At 37.2% G+C, this 18,363-nt stretch overlaps 2 protein-coding genes across 3 annotated transcripts; both read left to right on the forward strand.

Annotated features, from left to right (window-relative positions):
• Nucleotides 1–1,773: 1,773 nt before the first annotated feature.
• LOC145233172 (GTP-binding protein Rit2-like) lies at nt 1,774–6,540 on the forward strand. Its single transcript, XM_080097844.1, has 8 exons — nt 1,774–1,888; nt 2,559–2,684; nt 2,748–2,940; nt 3,219–3,292; nt 3,366–3,462; nt 4,489–4,626; nt 4,978–5,206; nt 5,828–6,540. Exons 1-8 carry the CDS (start codon nt 1,826–1,828, stop codon nt 5,976–5,978), a joined length of 1,071 nt encoding a protein of 356 aa, XP_079953970.1. The 5' UTR covers nt 1,774–1,825; the 3' UTR covers nt 5,979–6,540.
• Nucleotides 6,541–9,125: 2,585 nt separating this feature from the next.
• On the forward strand, nt 9,126–18,001 carry LOC145233458 (atrial natriuretic peptide receptor 3-like). Of its 2 annotated transcripts, none has more exons than XM_080098182.1 (11): nt 9,126–9,389; nt 10,878–11,237; nt 12,699–12,832; nt 13,158–13,304; nt 13,364–13,512; nt 14,378–14,525; nt 14,595–14,689; nt 14,750–14,882; nt 15,746–15,790; nt 15,858–15,957; nt 17,740–18,001. In XM_080098182.1, the coding sequence occupies exons 1-11, from the start codon at nt 9,160–9,162 to the stop codon at nt 17,882–17,884; spliced, it is 1,686 nt and encodes a 561-aa protein (XP_079954308.1). In that variant the 5' UTR covers nt 9,126–9,159; the 3' UTR covers nt 17,885–18,001. The 2 variants fall into 2 exon arrangements, with proteins under 2 accessions (XP_079954308.1, XP_079954309.1); XM_080098183.1 differs by having other exon boundaries at nt 14,390–14,525.
• The last annotated feature ends 362 nt before the right edge of the window (nt 18,002–18,363 follow it).

An 18,363-nucleotide genomic window follows, 5' to 3' on the forward strand; every position in this document is an offset into this window, starting at 1 on the left:
AATGAATCGAAACTAACTGATGCAGGGTGTCGAGTGAGGAGAAAAAGTCTTTTGATATTGTCAGCCAGCCTAAGAGCACCGGGGGACCAAAATGCGAATATAAAACATGGTGTTGTTTGCCTTGGAGCACAGAGCACAGATAGGGTTTTGTTGATAGGTGCAGAAACATAAAGTAGATTACTTTGTTGAACAGTGGAAATAGTGATTGAAGTGCATACGCTAAGAAATTCTGTTTTTTCAAACATTTATAATACAAATTTTGATCAGAGAGCAGTTCAGCATTCCAGAAATTAGATAAAATTATTTAAAATTTTATGAGGGGAAATATGATTACAGTTCATAGATAAAATGATTAAAATTTTATTGGAAAATAATCCAATCAGAAAAAATACCATTTTGTAAAATTATTATCTTCGTAAAAACATAATTTAATTGTGTGTTCGGTCGATATTATTGTTGGCCATTCTGGAGGTCAATATATAAAACCAGATTGTTAAATATTGCAATATTAAGGATTTTAAAAATCATGAAACATTGTTAAAAGGTTTTGAGAAAACTTAAACGTTTCTAATAAACAGATCTGGATTAGGTTTTATCAAAATTTGTGGTTTAATAAGTGTAGGCTTCTAAAACAGTCGTATTTTACATTAAACACTTAATGTTTTCAAAACGTCTGTGGGTTTCCTTTAAAAGCAAAGTGTCAGTTTTCCTTTAAGGACCACCCATTACAAGACACGTGACGACAGAGGCGTTAACTGCGCCAATCATAGTTAAGTTTGAAACGATTACCATTTAACTATTAGAGTAATGGAACGCATGGACCCTTGGGAGGCGATAATAGACGTCCAACAAGACCTAATTTGTAGTTACCAATAAACTCTAATCCAGAAGTGAACCACCTTTACGCTACTGCAGTTGGGATCGAATAGGTTTATGTTTTACTAACATTCACTTCAATTGCTTGTAATACAAAAAAATTTGCATCCCCCAAAACGCCTTTTTATGCTCGTTGTAGAAATCGCATATCATAATACACTTGTGCAAGGCCGCTAAAACTGTAAATTTTTCTGTTATTTTGTTTGTTCGTTAAGTCAGAACTTTACTTGAAAACAAATAACTCGAAAATAATTACAGTTAAGTAGAAAAAAGCTGAGACTGTTTTTAATTACTTTATTAATTACACTATCTATAGATTCCTAGTTCTAAAAGTGCTTGCTAACCGTTAACTAATGATCTAGAAAAAAACAGCTAAAGTTCATCATAATAGATCACCAGGCGTTTTCGTGGCTATACATATTTTCTCCGTTACGTAACAAACGAAAATCTGTCACATAAATCATACGTAAACAAAAAAATATTTGATTTTCCAGTTATTCCATCATGTACTGTGCTTGCAAAAAATCGATTTAATGTAGGCCTACCATACGTCCTCTTTTTGGAGGACATGTCCTCCTTTTTAACAAAAACCAAGTACATATGTGACAATTGTGCTATTCAAAACAGCAAAATACAGATCTTCAGCTAATTTTTTAAAGAATACAGGCTTTCCTTTTTTAAAAATACAAGCTTAATTATTTTGATGTTGTGGTGTGATAAACGTCAAACTATATTATATATCATTTAATTTCTAAAGCTTTTATTTTTTGGGGCGCCTTAAATTGTATTTTCATGTTCTTTTCAACAATGTGTCCTCCTTTCGGGGAATGGAAATATGGTAGGCCTATTTAATGTTTGTGTAAAAAAATATTGATTTTGCTCTTGGCAGAGAAAAAGGGTTATTTAATTAGCACGGCTGGCAAAAACGCAGTATTATTATTGAACAATAATGGTTAACAGTCCAATCATGGAATCTTTGCGACCAAGAACCGTACAAACTGACTTTGAAAGGGTAAGTCATCGTTGCTGTGCAGTGTCTTGTGTGGATATTTTTGTATGACAGTTTTAAGTGGGTTAGTGAAGTTATCTTTTTTTATGATAGTTAAACGTATGATTCTGGTACAAGAAAGGACTCAGTTGGCTGTTTAGCTTGTATTTTTCAGTCGAATCTTTTTTCCTGATTTACTTTGGTTTAGTACGCTTTGTATGAATAAAAACTGGAAATAAATTAGAAAGGGAATTTTATTAAAGTTTATTAAACAGAACGTCGTAGGAGATTTCCTATTATGCTGTGAAATATTCGTTTTGTTAAGTAATCGCGCTTATTTGTGAAGGTTGATTACAAAATGAATGTTTGAATCACATTTTAATTTTCGAAAAAAATATTTTAGCTCTTTATTTACAAACTATAAAACCTCTGAAGTCATTCACTGTTTATGAATATGTAATGATTATTTCAATATGCTACTTAAGATTCTTACTACAGAGGTAAAATGTATATGTTTCAAATAAACGTCTCCCAGCTATATTTAACTGAAAGAAATAGTTAGTTGTCTTTAGGAGGCTGCTCTAAATTTTTTAGAACAATTAGATTAGACAAAATGAATGTTAGGTTGATTCTGTGTACTATATACTTGCTTTATAAAATTTTCATGCTGTGTATGTTTTCTACTTTTCAATAGTTTAAAGGAAAAACGGTTGTTTCGTGCCGGGAGTACAAGCCTCAAAACATTCTCCGCGATTTGACGAACCGACAAAGACGGGACGTCGACGAACTGTCAATCAAACGCCATTCAACCCAATCTGACGTAAGTACCTATGTGGCGAAAAAAAAAACGAACCAAATATTTAAATGTTGAATTAAACCGCAGGTGTTTCCCCAATCTTCGATTATGACGACACAAACACATTCTGTCGTCATACTTGGTGAGTTGAGCGTGGGGAAGTCGGCATTATGTAAGAGCTTTTTCCACAATGGTTTGCCTGGACACAATGAATGTGATTTTGATGATCCTTCTTGCGACGAACGCATCCACAATCATAAAAATAAAAGAACATTGACTCGTAAGTATTTTGTTTCCAAAAAGTGTCGACTTTTTTTCAAATATTTAGTCTATTTGCCATGCTTTGTCGCTATATGGACCAATTTTTCAAAAAAATATTAAAATCACAAAATAACTACCTATTATGCTTCTTTAATGATTTTGTTCATAGTACGCTGCCTTTTAAGTGTGAATTATGTGCAATTACAATTTTTTATATTTTTTAAAACAACTTGTATTTTGTCAAGATAAAGTCTGAAATTTGTGAAAAAAATAATGTTTTGCATTGTTGTCCACCAGACCACATATATGAGCGTGCAGTAGAAGTGAATGGAAAAGGGTGCAGCTTGCGAATTCTTGACGTGAACACAGAGGTAAGAAAAAATCAGATGTGTGCTGTAAGTTGCAAAAATGGCGGGGAAACTGATTCAAAGCGGGTTGTTATAGAAACACATCGTGGACAGTGGAGAGGATGAGGGCTCAGCAAGTTTACGGAACTTTATTGGTAAAGGAGAGGCTTGTATTGTGGCTTACGCTGTGACTGGTAAGAATATGTTCAATAATTTTTATAGGTTTATCATATTTCTTGCGTAACCAGTGGTGGCATTCAGCCGGTTCGCACCGGTAACCGTCTCACGAAATTATATGAGATCAGCGAAACGGTTAGCATTAATGGTTACTGTCAATGAACTATTTGTAACAAAACCGACTGAAAAAATGACTTTTGTGAAAGAACCGGGTGACAAAAAATTTGAATCCCACCACTGTGCGTAACCCATTGGGATAGAGGGTCATTTGGGGCATATAGATCCCCCTTTTTCAATGAAACATGTACGGTCTCCTATAGCGGTGTTATAAACCAACTGGCCCAGTTTTTCTGTCCCCCCATCACTATTAAAACAAAATGAAGTTACTTGCGCCACTGCAAGATTACGCCATTCTTAGACCTAGAGTAAGTTGAATGTCAAACACAACTTTTATGTAAAAAAGGGTCGTAATATTGAAGCCTAATTCTGCTTTGAAAAAAAAAATTATATGTTGACAGACAGTTGGACCTATTTTCTTAGTTTTTGACCTATGACAAGAATAAAGATTACGACTCCAAAAAATTGTTTTAGTTTATTAAACCATATGGTAATAAATAACGTTGGTTGCTGTCGTGGGTTTAAATACCAACACAGGCTATATTTTTGCTTGTGCAACCTGTGGCGGGCGGGCCAAAATGCGTCCCATTATCTAAAGGTGGTGCAGCGTGCAGAGACGCTTGGATTTCAAATGTACTGAAAAATGAATTCAATTACCATCTATTTTTGAGCAGATCAATTTTACTGCGACCTGACGATAATGCGACTAGAATAAAATGACAATTTTACTTGTTAACTCAATATAAGCATATTTGGTATGCAATAAAGTAAACTCACCTTGTGTTATATAAAGGTGCAGCCCGCAATCTAATCATGGTATTTGCATTTGGCCACAGTGGCAAAGGTTGCACAGCCCTGGCTTAGATAGTTTATTTAATTATTACATAATTTATTTTAGATCAATTAACTTGGTGTATTGTTTGCAGACAAAGGCACTTACACAACTGCAAAAGAAATCCTTAGTGTTATTTTTGCCGACGGAATGACTGACGTGGGGGAAAAACCGGTTATACTTGTCGGAAACAAATGTGATCTGGTGCGAAAACGACAAGTCCCTACAAGTGGTAAGCGGATTTATACATTACATCGTGATTTTTAAACAAACGGGAATTTAAACAAGATGCAAAAACACACCAAGTTTTACAATTCCGGTTAATCGCCTTTAACTTAATAACAAATTTTCGTTTAATTGTCAAATTTCGTTAAAATACTCAATCCGAAATCATTGGCAAAGAAAATCTTTCTATTTCGCTTAGTTTCAAAAATGGCCTTTTTAAAGATAGCGAAGATTTTAAGCCAACATTCGTCATTTCAGTAACAAATAAAGTCAACTTATTCTTTGTTACTAATAAGCACTAATTTTCATTTTCAATTCACTGTCCAAAATTCATGTTTTAAATTTAACGTTTGCGCAGAGGGCGTGAAATTGGCCAAATGTTACAACGTAAAATTTATTGAAACTTCGGCGACTCTCTATCAAAACGTGGAGGAGCTGTTTGTCGGAATTATCAACCAGATTCGGTTGAGAAATGCCAGGAGAGTGACCTTCGCCGAAATTGCGCCTCTCACTGGATCACGAGACAAGCATAAGCCACTCATGAAACGTTTCAGCTCAAGCTTGATGAATCCATTTTCTGGCCTCAGGTAAATGAGTTAAATTTGTTTGAGTTGGTGAAAGAGCCAGAGTTGCAAACTGGCCTGAAATTGGAGCCCGAACCCCCCTCTAACCCGAAAGTATAAGCCCGAAACCCGGCCGGAACCCGAATCAGTTTAGGTCCGAAAGTTTAATTGACGGGCCCATATTGAAGCCTCAGGAAAGACCAAAACAACAAACACAACATACAATTGGTCTTCAACAAGGCGTTTTAGGGCTGTTTGACATTAGGTCAGGTCCAGCATCTGGCTACTTAGCTGGTGAATTTATTAAAAAAATACTGACACAGAGTGTAAAGTCAGACCCGAATCAAGCCTGTTTTTTCGAAGAAACCAAAGCCCGGTCCGATTTACAACTCTACACTAAAACAGTGGTTCTTAACCTGCAGTATGCCCAACTTTTAGGGTGGTACACGATAAAATCCAGAAATAGGAACGTAGTTATAGGCGCAAACCGTGGAGGGCACAATTTGTGGGTCATGACTAAACGCGCTGCTACACCGTATTCGTCCCTAGTAAAATTCGCCGCTTTAGTTCCAACAAGACGAGATTAATACCCACAACCTTGCGATCGCGAGCAAAATAAATATATATCTCAAATCTTTTTCACAGAACGCGCAAAGGCACTGATTCGGAACAGCCAACAAACGACTCTTCGGAAGGTTGGAAACCGAAGGGAAAACGCGGAACGTGGAAATTACGGAGAAGCAAAACAGCGGAACTACGACCTAACAAAGTGTGTCAGGACCTTTCGGTTTTGTAAAAAGGTTTTTATTCGCCTGATTGTTGTTGACATGTTTGGATTCGCATTTGTTCGTGTTGTTGTTTGTGTCTGCATGATTGTATTATGCGTGTGTGTGTTTTGTATTTAAATTTAATAACTATGTGTGCCATGCGTGTATTTTATTTTACCATTGTGATATCGTTCAACTAACTTGTAAGCTTATGTGTAAATAGTTTCGAGAATCGAATTGGTTTAGTTAAGTGCGAATAAAATTACTTCGTGGTACTCTCTTGAAACTAAAATTAATGTGCCCCCTAATAAGCTTACGTGTTGTAACTCCCAAACAAGATTGTAATTTCGTAATAACAGTAACTTCATGATTTTGTCCACGCGTTTGTGGCAATAATTTTGCAACAAATAATTAGTTGATAATTTGTTAGCGAATTGTATTAATTTAACAGAGTTATTTTTAAACTAAAATGAATAATTGGTATTTTGCTTTGCTTTATTCAGTCCTAACTGTGTTCAAATTCAATTCATGTGATTGTCGTTCATTTCTTCGCAAACTGTTGGTCATTTGCTATTTTTCGCTCTTATAAAATTAAAGCATCAATCAAACTTCTGTTTGCTTCTTCAAAAAAAAAGGAATGCAATTTCGAGCAGAAACAAATCAAATATTGTGGTGCAAAAAAATTTGCGTAACATATTTGAAACATCAAATAACGGCAGATAAAAAAATGTGTTGTTTATAGTTTACGACTTGGCAAATTATACGTAGATTAAAAAGTTTTGTGTATAGGTGATTAGTATAAATCAAATTCAATTGAAACATTTCATTAAACACGCAGTGAAAGTAAAAAAGTTTTAGATTTTGAATACTTACTGTATATCCTTGACATTTTGTGTTTAATTTTCCCTAATATGGATTTGTTTATGCCATCAGGCGCTTGGGCCCCATTTTTCAAAACTAATTTCGGTTGCAATATAATTTCGCGTGCGACAGTCGTTAAAGAATAATTTCGATTGTTTATGTCACCGCAGGTTTGTTTGCGAAACAGAGCGACGATTTGTTTGTTTGTGACGAAACAAACGGGAACAAGGGACCCCCACCGCCGAAAAGAGAGTTCATTATTTCACAGCGCACTCGCCGTTGTTCGCTTATAACGGGCTTTGTCACAATTATTGTTCAGTCATAAAGGCGTCCCATTGCGTCGGTTTTAGCGGCCCGTGCTCGTAAATTTTGACCGGAGCCAGCGGGGAAAAAGTTAGACAAAACTGCGAATTCGCTAAGAGCATGCTTGTAGGAGTTTTGCCAGAGTACTTGCCAGTTTTTAGTCCACTTTAGGAAATAACGATAACACAGTGATTTTAAATGGGAGTTGCATTACACAATTGAAAATTGAAGAGTGATTTAGAGATTAACAAAACTTGAATTAAAAAGTTCAAATGATATCATTAGGGACAGTCAATTAAGAAGTTAGAGAATAGTTAAGAAAATAGTGTAGTCATCTTTCGAAAAGTGGCATAGTATCTTGCGAACAGACGATCACGATACCGCATCATCAGTGCCACGATCAGTAAAGCTCATATCCCTACCATATGACGGTGCGAGCAAGAAAACGATGAATTAACACAAATGATGGCAGGGTTAGGTCGGGCTTAAGCTTGAATAAAACGGGGTTTACCATCATTAATTTTTCGGGTCCAAATCGAGCTTTGTTTTTACAAATTCAGGCTCGGGCCCATTGAATCTCGAAACTGTACATTTCTGTTAAGTTGTACAGATACTGGTGTCCATATTCTTTACCCTTTAGGCTTTTGCCGAAATCTATAATTTACTCTCTTAATCGAGACACTCAATTTGAATTAAGTGAACTTACGAACTGGGTTCAAACATACAAGATAAAGTTCGTTTTAGAGTTTAGATGAAGACTATATATAGCTACATCGCATATCTGTTTAATGATTTTTTTCCAGCCGTAAACTTTGCTTGTAAGAGTTACAACTCTTTTTAAATCGTATGCACCCACGCGTTTTTACTGATAAGTGATAACTTCTGTAATATAAATGACCAAATGGCTTTTACACAAACTGTTCATAAACCGTGAGTCATTGCCAGACAGACCTAAGAGAAGTATGACTACAATTGGCATTGGGGCTAGGAAACATGAATTCCAGGACATGGTGACATTATAACCGCCACAGCCGTGTATTTCAGAATCACTTGACAAAAATAAGACCCATTTTCGATCTATACTTTAAAATGAACAAAATAAAACCGATAGACCAAAACAACAGATATAGTAATAGATCAAAATCACCAACAGCAGTTAGTTTTATGTATAGGAATATATATTTCGCCCAAATGGCATCATCACCAAATCTGACAAAGAATTGATTAATACAGTGAACATAGGCGCCGAGTAGGCGGTGGCGCCTCCACCTTGGGTTTGTAAAGCACGGTGGCGGCCACAGTGGATATTTTGGTTTGTTAGTGGCGGTATCGTACGAAACATCGTAAAATCTGAAGAAATTTGGCAACAATTTGCTTTTAAACAAGCGTGCTGGCGAAAAAGCAACAAAACATACCGAAACTGCAACCTGTTTTGGTTAGTGTCTTTTTTATGACGTCAAACACACAATTGTTGGCAGTGAATGTTAGGCCATTATTGTGTACAATGCGATTGTACTGTAATAAATGGTTAATTTAGGTCATACAAGGGCAACAACTTGACGAAACATTTTCCAATAATCTAAACGTTGCAAAGTGTTCCAAAAAATTCCTAAAAATATTTTTTTTTGAGAATTTGACGAACGTTGCATTCTTTAAAAAGTATATTGGGCTTTGAGTTGGAGCTCGTTCGGATGCACGCATTAGTGACGTCATATTTTACGTTCGCCGCCTTGCATTTTTGTAAAACTCGGCGCCTATGACAGTGAATATATTCTTTGTGGACATTTCAAAAAATCGCTGGTGTCAATACTCAATACCAGTGTCAAATGTTAATGTTCAATAACAATGGTTTTGCAATGGAGGGCATCTACTATAAACAAGCCCTCTGCCATTTTTAATTGCAACTTTACTAACAAATAAATTAAATAGGTTTTACATCACAAAAATTACATGTTTATCTTTCAAAATGGGAAGTGTATTATTAAATAAATGTCCTATTTTTTGTCAGGGTTTTCACAACTGGAACAGGCATTAACCACCACCATCATGAAATTAATGGTAATCAACCTGATTTTATCATTTTACGTTAAACTATCGTCGACCAATCAGAACGCAGAAAGCGGATCACGTGTCAATATTCTGGTTCTGGCGCCATTCAACGATTCTTATTTGTTCAGTAAAAACAAAATGCAACCGGCTGTTGAATACGCCTTGGCGTCACTTCAAAGAAACAAACCTCCTTTGTTACGTAACATAGAGTTCACTGTGACATACAGGTACGTTTTTGTTATTAGTTTAGGTCAGTAGTTCTCAAACTGTGCGTCGCGACGCCCTAGTGCGTCGTTTCAACTTTCCAAGGGCGTCGCAGAATAATTCCGATTCGTGGCTTTTTGTTGTTGAGTCAATAAACACAACTTTAATAATAAGTTTCCTCATTAACTTTTATTTGCTGATGCGTCGCAAGTCCAGAAAATTTTTCCAGAGGCGTCGCAACAAAAAAAGTTTGAGAACCATTGGTTTAGGTAACGATTTTGCAAACTTTTGTTACGGACAAAATTACAACTTCAAGTTTTTAAAACCCCTTAAAGGACATCTATAACGTGATCAATTTCAACGTAAAACTTGAACAATGGCTTTAACTTTTGTTACTTTGCCAAAGGTGTCATTTTTTGTCAGTAAAAGCTTTTTAAAATGATACGGTATACCATAGTGATAGGATTCAGCCGGTTCTATAGAACCATCTCACGAAATTTTATGAGATCAGCAAACCGGTTAGCATTACTAGTTACTGTCTACAGAACCGGTGCAAACCGACTGAATCCTACCACTGCTAACATGTAATTAAAGTCAAATCGTCCAAAAATCTAAAAAAGAAACCTCCTTCAATCCATGCTTTTGTTATCGATGGCCCAATGTGGATTTATGGATGGTAAACATCCATTAATTAGCCCAGTTTCCGGTATGTTCATTTGCGTCAGCAAGTTACGTCTGTGGCCTATCAACATGTGTGGCGTAAGTTCTTGTTGTTGCACATAATCAACTTTAAGTCACACAGTATGCCTATGCAAGCTCCTCACGTGACAAAAACAAATCGGCGTCGAAAACACATTACTCATCGTTGTGTAGTTCCTCGGGGGACGTTTATGACATCATAATCACTCGTGGGACTTGTCTGATTTCAAAAAGCGCTTTTGTCTCCCCGCCATGTTACCAATATAACTTTCGGTGTGCAAGTTGCCCAGTTAATTACAGTGGATATTTATAAATGTGGCAAGGTGGCCAAAAGCATCCGAAACCCATTAGTAAGATCACGCTGTAAGTGTTGATTGATTTGTGGTGAGAGTGTGCCTAAAACAGAAGCACAACCTTCTCTGCAATGCCAAGTTCTTGCTCCAGCAAGACCACCGGTGTGTCTAAAATAAATTGCAGAAGATGGCCCATGCACGTCTGCTTGGCAAGTAAAGTGCCCAGTTACTTTCTTGATGAAAAAAATCAATTTAAAAAAGCAATAAAATACACGTCTGCCAGTACTTATTATAATATGCACACTACCGTGCAAATTTGTAGTTGTGGCCAAGAGCAGGGTCGGAAACGCATTTAGCCTAGACAATAAAACTACAATTAGAGCATTAACTTCGTTACGAGACAAACGAATATGATTTTAATAGATGTAGAAACGAAAACAACAATTTTTTTTTACAAAAAACTGCAACCTTTTATGACCGAACTTTAAACTGTATAAAGTTTTGTTTAAACTTCCACAGAAACAGTTCTTGTGACTACACGGCCGGAGTCCAAGCAGTGGAGTTCTATTACGACAATACTCACATCGATGACGTCACTCAACAGCGCGTGATGACGTCACCAATGTTGTTTTTGGGGCCGGTGTGTAACATCCCTACCGCCGTGGTATCGACATTTGCAACGGCGTGGAACGTTCCGGTGATTTCTCCTGGGTCCCAAGCGGCGTGGGTGAAAATGGCCGGGGATTACCCTACTCTGACCCAAGTGACCCCTTCCTATGTCGATGTTGCTTACTTTATCAAGAGGGTTTTGTGCAGTCGGAAAAAGAAACCGGTTTATCTCATCTACGAAGATTCTTTCGAGGGCAAGTCGACAGAAAGGTAGATCAACTATTTATTTTGTACAATACTACATATACATGATCAGTCTTCAGGGCATAATTTCACACATGGTTGTTGAAAATTCAAAATTGATTCTAATTGCAATACTTAAAAACTTGGGTTTTTAAAAAAACGGGCTTGACTTTAGACTCTGTGTCAGTATTTATTTAAATAAATTAAACTAGCTGAGTAGGCAGTTGCTAGACCTGACCTAATGCCAAACACCTCTAAAACGCCTTGTTTAAGACCAAATGTCCATTGTGTTAGCTGTCTCGGTCTTTTCGGAGGCTTTATTGTATACGCCTGTCAATCAAACTTTCGGGCCTAAACAGGCTTACAAAAACCGATTCTGGTTCGGGTCGGGTTTCGGGCTTATACTTTCGGGTTCAGACTCCAGTTTCAGGCCTGTTTACAACTCTGGGATGAAGGCTATATTGAACCTTAGGCCTATTGATTTACGTTCATGTAATACATTACATCATCAAATAGTCTTCATTTGAATGAAATACTGATGATGCTGTAAAGGCGAAATATGGACCAAACAGCATTTATTCACTGAGCTGCGTTTGGATTTATAAAGATTGAAAAAAAGAGCGAGAATTTGTTAAAATAGTTAAAAAATCACTTAACGCAGTCTGGAATGTTTACCAATATTTCAATGCAATCAAGCCTCCACGAACCAAAAACACAAATTGAAACTGTTGTTGCGCACATATTATATACTTATCTAGAAAGTCAAGAGGCCAGCGATAACATTGAACAGCAACAAACGTACGACCTTGCGTTTCGTCGTACGCTGACTTGCGTAAGGAGTCACGCCTGGTGTCTGTCAACATAAGCGGTATACGTCCTTGTTATTACGCTTTCTTTCGTATCAGCGCATGTCTTTTATCAGCTAAACATAATGAAATCAAAATTGTAAGTCAGTTCGGGCTTTTCGGACTTGGTTACACATTCGGCCTTTTTATCTAAAGTTTCCGCATTCGACTCTTATACCGGTTTGATTCGGTATAATGCCTCAGAATTGTAAGTTGGGCCGGGCTAAAGTTTTTTAAAAAACGGCCCGACTTTACACTTTGCGTCAGTATTTTTATAAAAAAATATTTAACTAGCTAAATAGCCAGTTGCTGGACCTGACTTAATGTCAAACAGCTATATACGCCTAGTTTGAGACAAATTGTCTATTGTGTTTGTTGTCTTGGTTATTTCTGAAGTATAGGCCTGTCAATCAAACTTTCGGGCCTTACGGGCTTCTCAAAAACGATTAGAGTTCAGGCCGGGTTTCGGAATCCAAATTCAGGCCCGTTTACAACTCTATAACGCCTTCAATAAGCCTGACGTACTATGATTCATATCTGGGTATATCATGGCTGATCCTAGTTATGAATGGCTGGTTAATTTAGCGGTTTTAAAAAAGAGGAAAAACAATTAGTTTTTTACAATTGGAATGCAATATTACAGGGAATGCCACAACTTGATGCAATCAGTGTACGCCGTATTTCAAGAAAACAAGATCATCGATTTTATCGGTCCTTTCGTGGTGCATGCTTCATCCAATCATCAGGAGGTTATACAAGATTTGCAAGATCCACAGGGTGAAAAATATGCGTAGTTTAGCCAAGTGTTGCAAGTCAGGTCGGGCTTTAGTTTGTTCAAAAAAAGGCTTAAATCGGGGCAGACTTTACACTATAAACCATATTTGTGTCGCAATTTCGCTTGAGCAAATCATAACTTTCGGGCCCATTCCAACAAAATTGGGGGTTCAGGCTTTTACTCTTGGGTAGGCTACCTGCCCCAATTTCAAGTCACTTGCAACTGTTCTTTGATCAGAAAAATTCCCAATATTGTTGTACAAGTATTGTCGCAATAGTTTTTACAAAATCTTATTCAAACATTACAAGCAAAGAAATGTTGTTCCAGCCGTGCTCATGTGCGCCTCCAGCGACGTGGTTCGTAGCCTAATGATCGCCGCTTATAAAGCAAAAGTAGCCACCAGGGGACGCAACGCATGGTACGTAGTTGATCTTCACAACGATTCACACTACGCCGATGGGGCCTGGAAACGAGGTAACCGCTTTACTGACCCGTGTATGACGTAATAATGACATTGTGACGTAACTGCGCAGGAGATTACCTTGACAAAGTGGCGAAAGTTGCGTATCAGGCACTTGAAGTCTTCACGCTGAAAGTTTCCAATTCGACAAAGTTCAGGAAATTCGCAAAGTACCTGGGAAGCGAGTACCGTGAAGGAGGTGTACCAGCCGAGGAAAGAAAGGTGAGAACAGTGGTTTGTTTGTTGTAGAGATGTAAATCGGGCCGGGTTGGGGCTTGGGTTTCTTAAAAAAACGGGCTTGATTCGGGTCTGACTTTACACTCTGTGTCATTATATTTTTTGAACAAATTTAATTAGATGACCAATTGTCTATTGTGTTTGTTGTTTGGGTCTTTTCTAAAAGTTCAATGTATAGGCCTGTCGATCAAACTTTCGGGCCTACGATAGGCTTCTTAAAAACAAATCGGGTTCGGGCGAGGTTCGGGCTCCAATTTCAGGCCCGTTTACAACTCTGGTATGTTGCCCGCTTCAAACAGTTAAGCCAACAAACAAGTATAGAATATAACTTAGGGCTCGGCAACCTACGACAAGGCAACGCACCCCACCTTAGAAAAAGTACCTACGTACAAAAAATCACTTTAAGGATGAATATCCGTGTTTAAGTGATCTATCAAAGGTTGCACCAATATTGCATTTGAATGAAGTTTTCAGGAGTTAAAGAATTCCAGAAAGTTTATAGGGATGGACTAAGTTTTTTCAGATTTTTTGCAATGCTGCCAAACAACGAAATTACTGCGCAAAATTCGAGAGATTTGACAGCATGGTAAACAATAAAGGGAACGGAATTAGAAGTGAAAAATTAGTACAGGCCGCTGCAAATTGGCTGATATTAGTTTTGGCCTGCTGCATGAAAAAGGTTGCTGACTCCTGGTTTAGCTAAAACAAACCAATGTATCTTAAGCTCTCTAACACAAATCGTAATGCCTTGGTAATGGTATTAAAGCAACAATACAAACCTTTATTCCGCGTTTGGAGTCTGTTTCAAATGTTTTGTAATTAGAATGTGGTCAAATTTAAAGCTCACTAGCCCCATCTACAGGTAAACGGATACGCTGAAAACTTCCACGATGCAGTGATGTTGTACGCACAAGCCATAAACCGCACACTGGCTAAAGGAAAATCAATCTTCGATAGCAAAGATATTACAAACAACATGAAAGATGTCACTATCCAAGGTACCTGAAATCAACGAAAACAATTTCTCCTCAAGCGTACTTTACGTAACAATGACTCTTATGACGTAGGAATAGCAGGAGAAGTAAGTCTTGATAAATATGGATTTCGCCACGGGGACTACAGCCTTCTCTACATGGCGAACACCAAAACCGGAAAATTTCAGGTAAGCATGACGTCATTGTTTAATTACGTAATCGTGTGACGTTCGTTTATTGCATCACAGAGGACTGTGGATTTGTTCGGGAAGCCGGTTAGCCCTACTGTGGACCCTATAAACTTTAGAAACAGTTTTTATCGCCTTTTAAGGGAACACGGCAATTTCACAGACGAAGAGCTGATGCATATTGGACTACTAGGCAAGTCGTGGTTTGTTTAAGCTCTATAGACATCTTGTACTAATGGTGACAATAGCCATTGATGAAACGCCAGCACTACCATGTATTCTATATACACAAGCTCTCTGGCAATTTTTGTCTTGTTTTCCCGTTGGCCAACTTAACCAACAAGTGACTGGTTACCGGCATGTTGCTGATGAGTGACATGAAGTGAAAACTAGAGATGTACCGAATCGGCTAAATTCCGGTTCGACCGAAACCGAATATTCGGCAGTTTTGTAGAATAAATTTGACCGAATCGACCGAATCATTTATGCCGTCATGCGAAGTCGTACGCTACGCGTTTGCCATGTAACCATAAGTTTTTTCTACCAGGCAAACAGTGCAGATTAGTTGTGTTTGGTCATAATGTTAGTTCTGTTATAGGTTTAACATTCCCTTAGGCATGGTGCCCGCGAAAACCATAATGCATTAAAAATTATAATAGTTGGTGCGATTTTATGCTCATGGCGGAGTTTGAAAGATTATGTGTGGTACTTATTAAGCTGAAACACTTTAAATTTGTGTTCATAAATGATTCGGTTTGCCGAATTTATTCGGCCGAATCTGCCTATTTTAAAAAGATTCGGTTTCGGCCGAATAAATTCGGCAACCTGAAAATTCGGAACATCTCTAGTGAAAACAGCATAAACAAATCTTGTGAACCGTTTATACATCTTTTAATTAACATCAAAATTGATAAGAATGTTTGTCCCGTTTTTTTTTGAAAACTTCTGGTGTAAATAAATACTTTGTTGTACACTTTTTTGGTCAGTTTTTTTCCTAGGCTATATCACTTACCTAATTTGGTGTTTCCAAGTAGATCCAAAAATCTTTTTTTTCAGATTTGGACAACAATTTTTTGGTGAAGAAATCAAACAAAGGCAAAGGTGCTCCAAGATAATATGTTTGCAAATAGTTTTCCTGTCTTAAAATTCCTTGTTTTGTTGGTTTCAGTGCGTGAAGATGGAATGTACAAAGTGATTACAGCGGCGCTTGGAACCCTGGCAGGAATTGTAATGTGCTGTATTCTCATTGTGGCTCCCATTTGTTACAGGTTGGATCAATTTTGTTGTTGTTAAAATCCATTGATGCTTCCATGTGAACAGATTAGTGCACTGAAAGCAAAAACACAATTAAACCTTAACCTTTTGAGGCCAAAGTTATTTCTAAATGTATTTTTGTAAAATTAATCCAAATAGTTGCAAAATGTATGTGTAGCAAACTTTTAATAGATTTGTTATGAAGAAAAAAATAGTTTGTACTAAAACGGCATGCTAAGCATTCACAAATCCGGTGAGATGTTAAAGTCGTTTGAACTTACAAGTTTATGTGATATAAGTTATGTCAGAAGGCGCACACTTTGACCAGTTTTCTGGAACAGTTAATTGTTTCTTCCTGCACAAAACACGCAAAGTTTATACAAAAAGCTTTATGCAATGGTTTTCTCAAAAAGACCGATTGTTCTACACCAGAAAACTGAAGGCCGGGCCAACATATGCACAGAAAATCTACGCACAAAACGTAACAATACTGATTGTTAAGTCATAAACGGTTCAGAACGATTCGGCAAATTGACATGTATAAACAACAATAACACAAAATATCAGATAAAACTAACAGGACATCAGTGGAGATATAACGCAGTCTGGCATGTAACTTATCATAAATGGTTACTGTTAAACATAAAAATACATACCTATTAACATTTTATTGTCATGCTTTTTTCCACAACTATTTTTTGATATAATCTTCTTAATCCAACGTTGTTCCTCAGCAACGTCTACCAGCAGCTTGGTCTAATTTAATTCCTGCGTTTGCAGTGTTAGTGCAGTGCAGGCGTCTCTAGGTTTGCCGCAGGATGCAACTTTAAAAATGGTGCATTCCAGGAGTAATTAGGCCGTGGTAGCGACGCTCTGTACTTTTTTTTAGTTAAAAAATAGGCAAAAAATGTGTGCAGCCTTTAATAACTGCTTTTAAGATACAAAACTGTGATACTTACTGTTGCACAGGCCATTATCACAGATTGTCATAGAACACAGGCAATTTAACAGAAAAAAATGCATATTTGTGCTATTGTTTGACACTGAAAACATTGGTAAATTTTGCACCAAAAACGGATATTACTAGACCAAGTTACGCAGTTTTCGCTCTCCGTATATTCACAGCAAACTGCAGGTTACCTAAAACTAACTCAACTCATTTGGAGACCAAAAACTCGCACTTCTAACTAACATGCCTCAAGCATTGGCTTCCGCAGTCAAATAACGAAGTCACCTTAAAATTTTATACACGCTTGACCAACCTTATACCACGTGTTTCACGCACTTGTGATTTTGGCGGAAAAGGATACATTTTGAAAAGCCTTGCTGTAATTAAAGTTTTATTCGAACTGACCTTTTTTAATAGGGTAGTTTCTGTTACATTTGTATTCCACTCACTTTTTTATTATTTAGTGCTTACTATGTTTTGTAAAGTAAAATTGTACTGCTTAAAAATGATCTTCAATGTATACCAATCAGTGGTGGGATTCAAGTTTTTTTTTCAGCCGGTTCTATCACAAAAGTCATATTTTTTAGCCGGTTCTGTTACAAAAAGTCATATTTCCATTGACAGTAACCACTAACCAGTAATTCTAACCGGTTCGCTGATCTCATAAAACTTCGTAAGACGGTTCTATAGAACCGGTGCGAACCGGCTGAATCTCAACACTGATTCTAACCACTACTTACAGTTTGATTAAATGTCAAAAATACCCTCTTTGATTGACTGATAGATTAATCTAACATTGCCACCTTGGATACAATTCGCTTGATACAAACTTAGTTATGTTTTTCAGGCAAAAATGCAGCAGGTCCAGAAACGGTAGCGTCCCTTATATGAGCAACAACAACAACCAACATGAAGCCGTCCATCTTCCCCTTAGGGAGGAGGGTTCAGTGGCAACATGTATGACTGCACTCGATGAGGAAATGAGATGTTAATACTTCAAACTTTGTAAAAAAATAATGTTGTGTTTTTATCGCAAATTTTGCTTGGAAGCTTGGTAGCCTATTTTTCATTGTGCGAAAACATGAAGTCTAGAAATATTTGTGGACAAATGCTGAGACTGCTAATTTTGAAGTTTGTTTAACCCAGTGATTCCCAACCGGAAAGAAATTTTAAAACTTAAGGGGGGGAATTTGATTTAATTTTGAAATGTGGTTTGTAAATAGACAGTTAGACCCTGGAAATATGACCTGTAAAGTTGATGAAAGGCCAAATTTAAATTAATCTTTGTATGGTTTAACATCTACTATGTAGCATATCGGGAAGGTATGAAAATGTTTTAAATTGTTAAGGAAGGAATTTGTCGAAAAAGGTTGGAAGCAACTGGTTTAACCAAAGCAGACAGAACTTGTAGAACAGCCAGAGATCTCGGGTTGCCTTCTATCGTGGGTTTGACCAGAGTTGTTTTCGAACT

Source organism: Phallusia mammillata, chromosome 6, assembly GCF_965637545.1.
Source record: "Phallusia mammillata chromosome 6, kaPhaMamm4.hap1.1, whole genome shotgun sequence".
Taxonomy (NCBI): Eukaryota; Metazoa; Chordata; class Ascidiacea; order Phlebobranchia; family Ascidiidae; genus Phallusia; species Phallusia mammillata.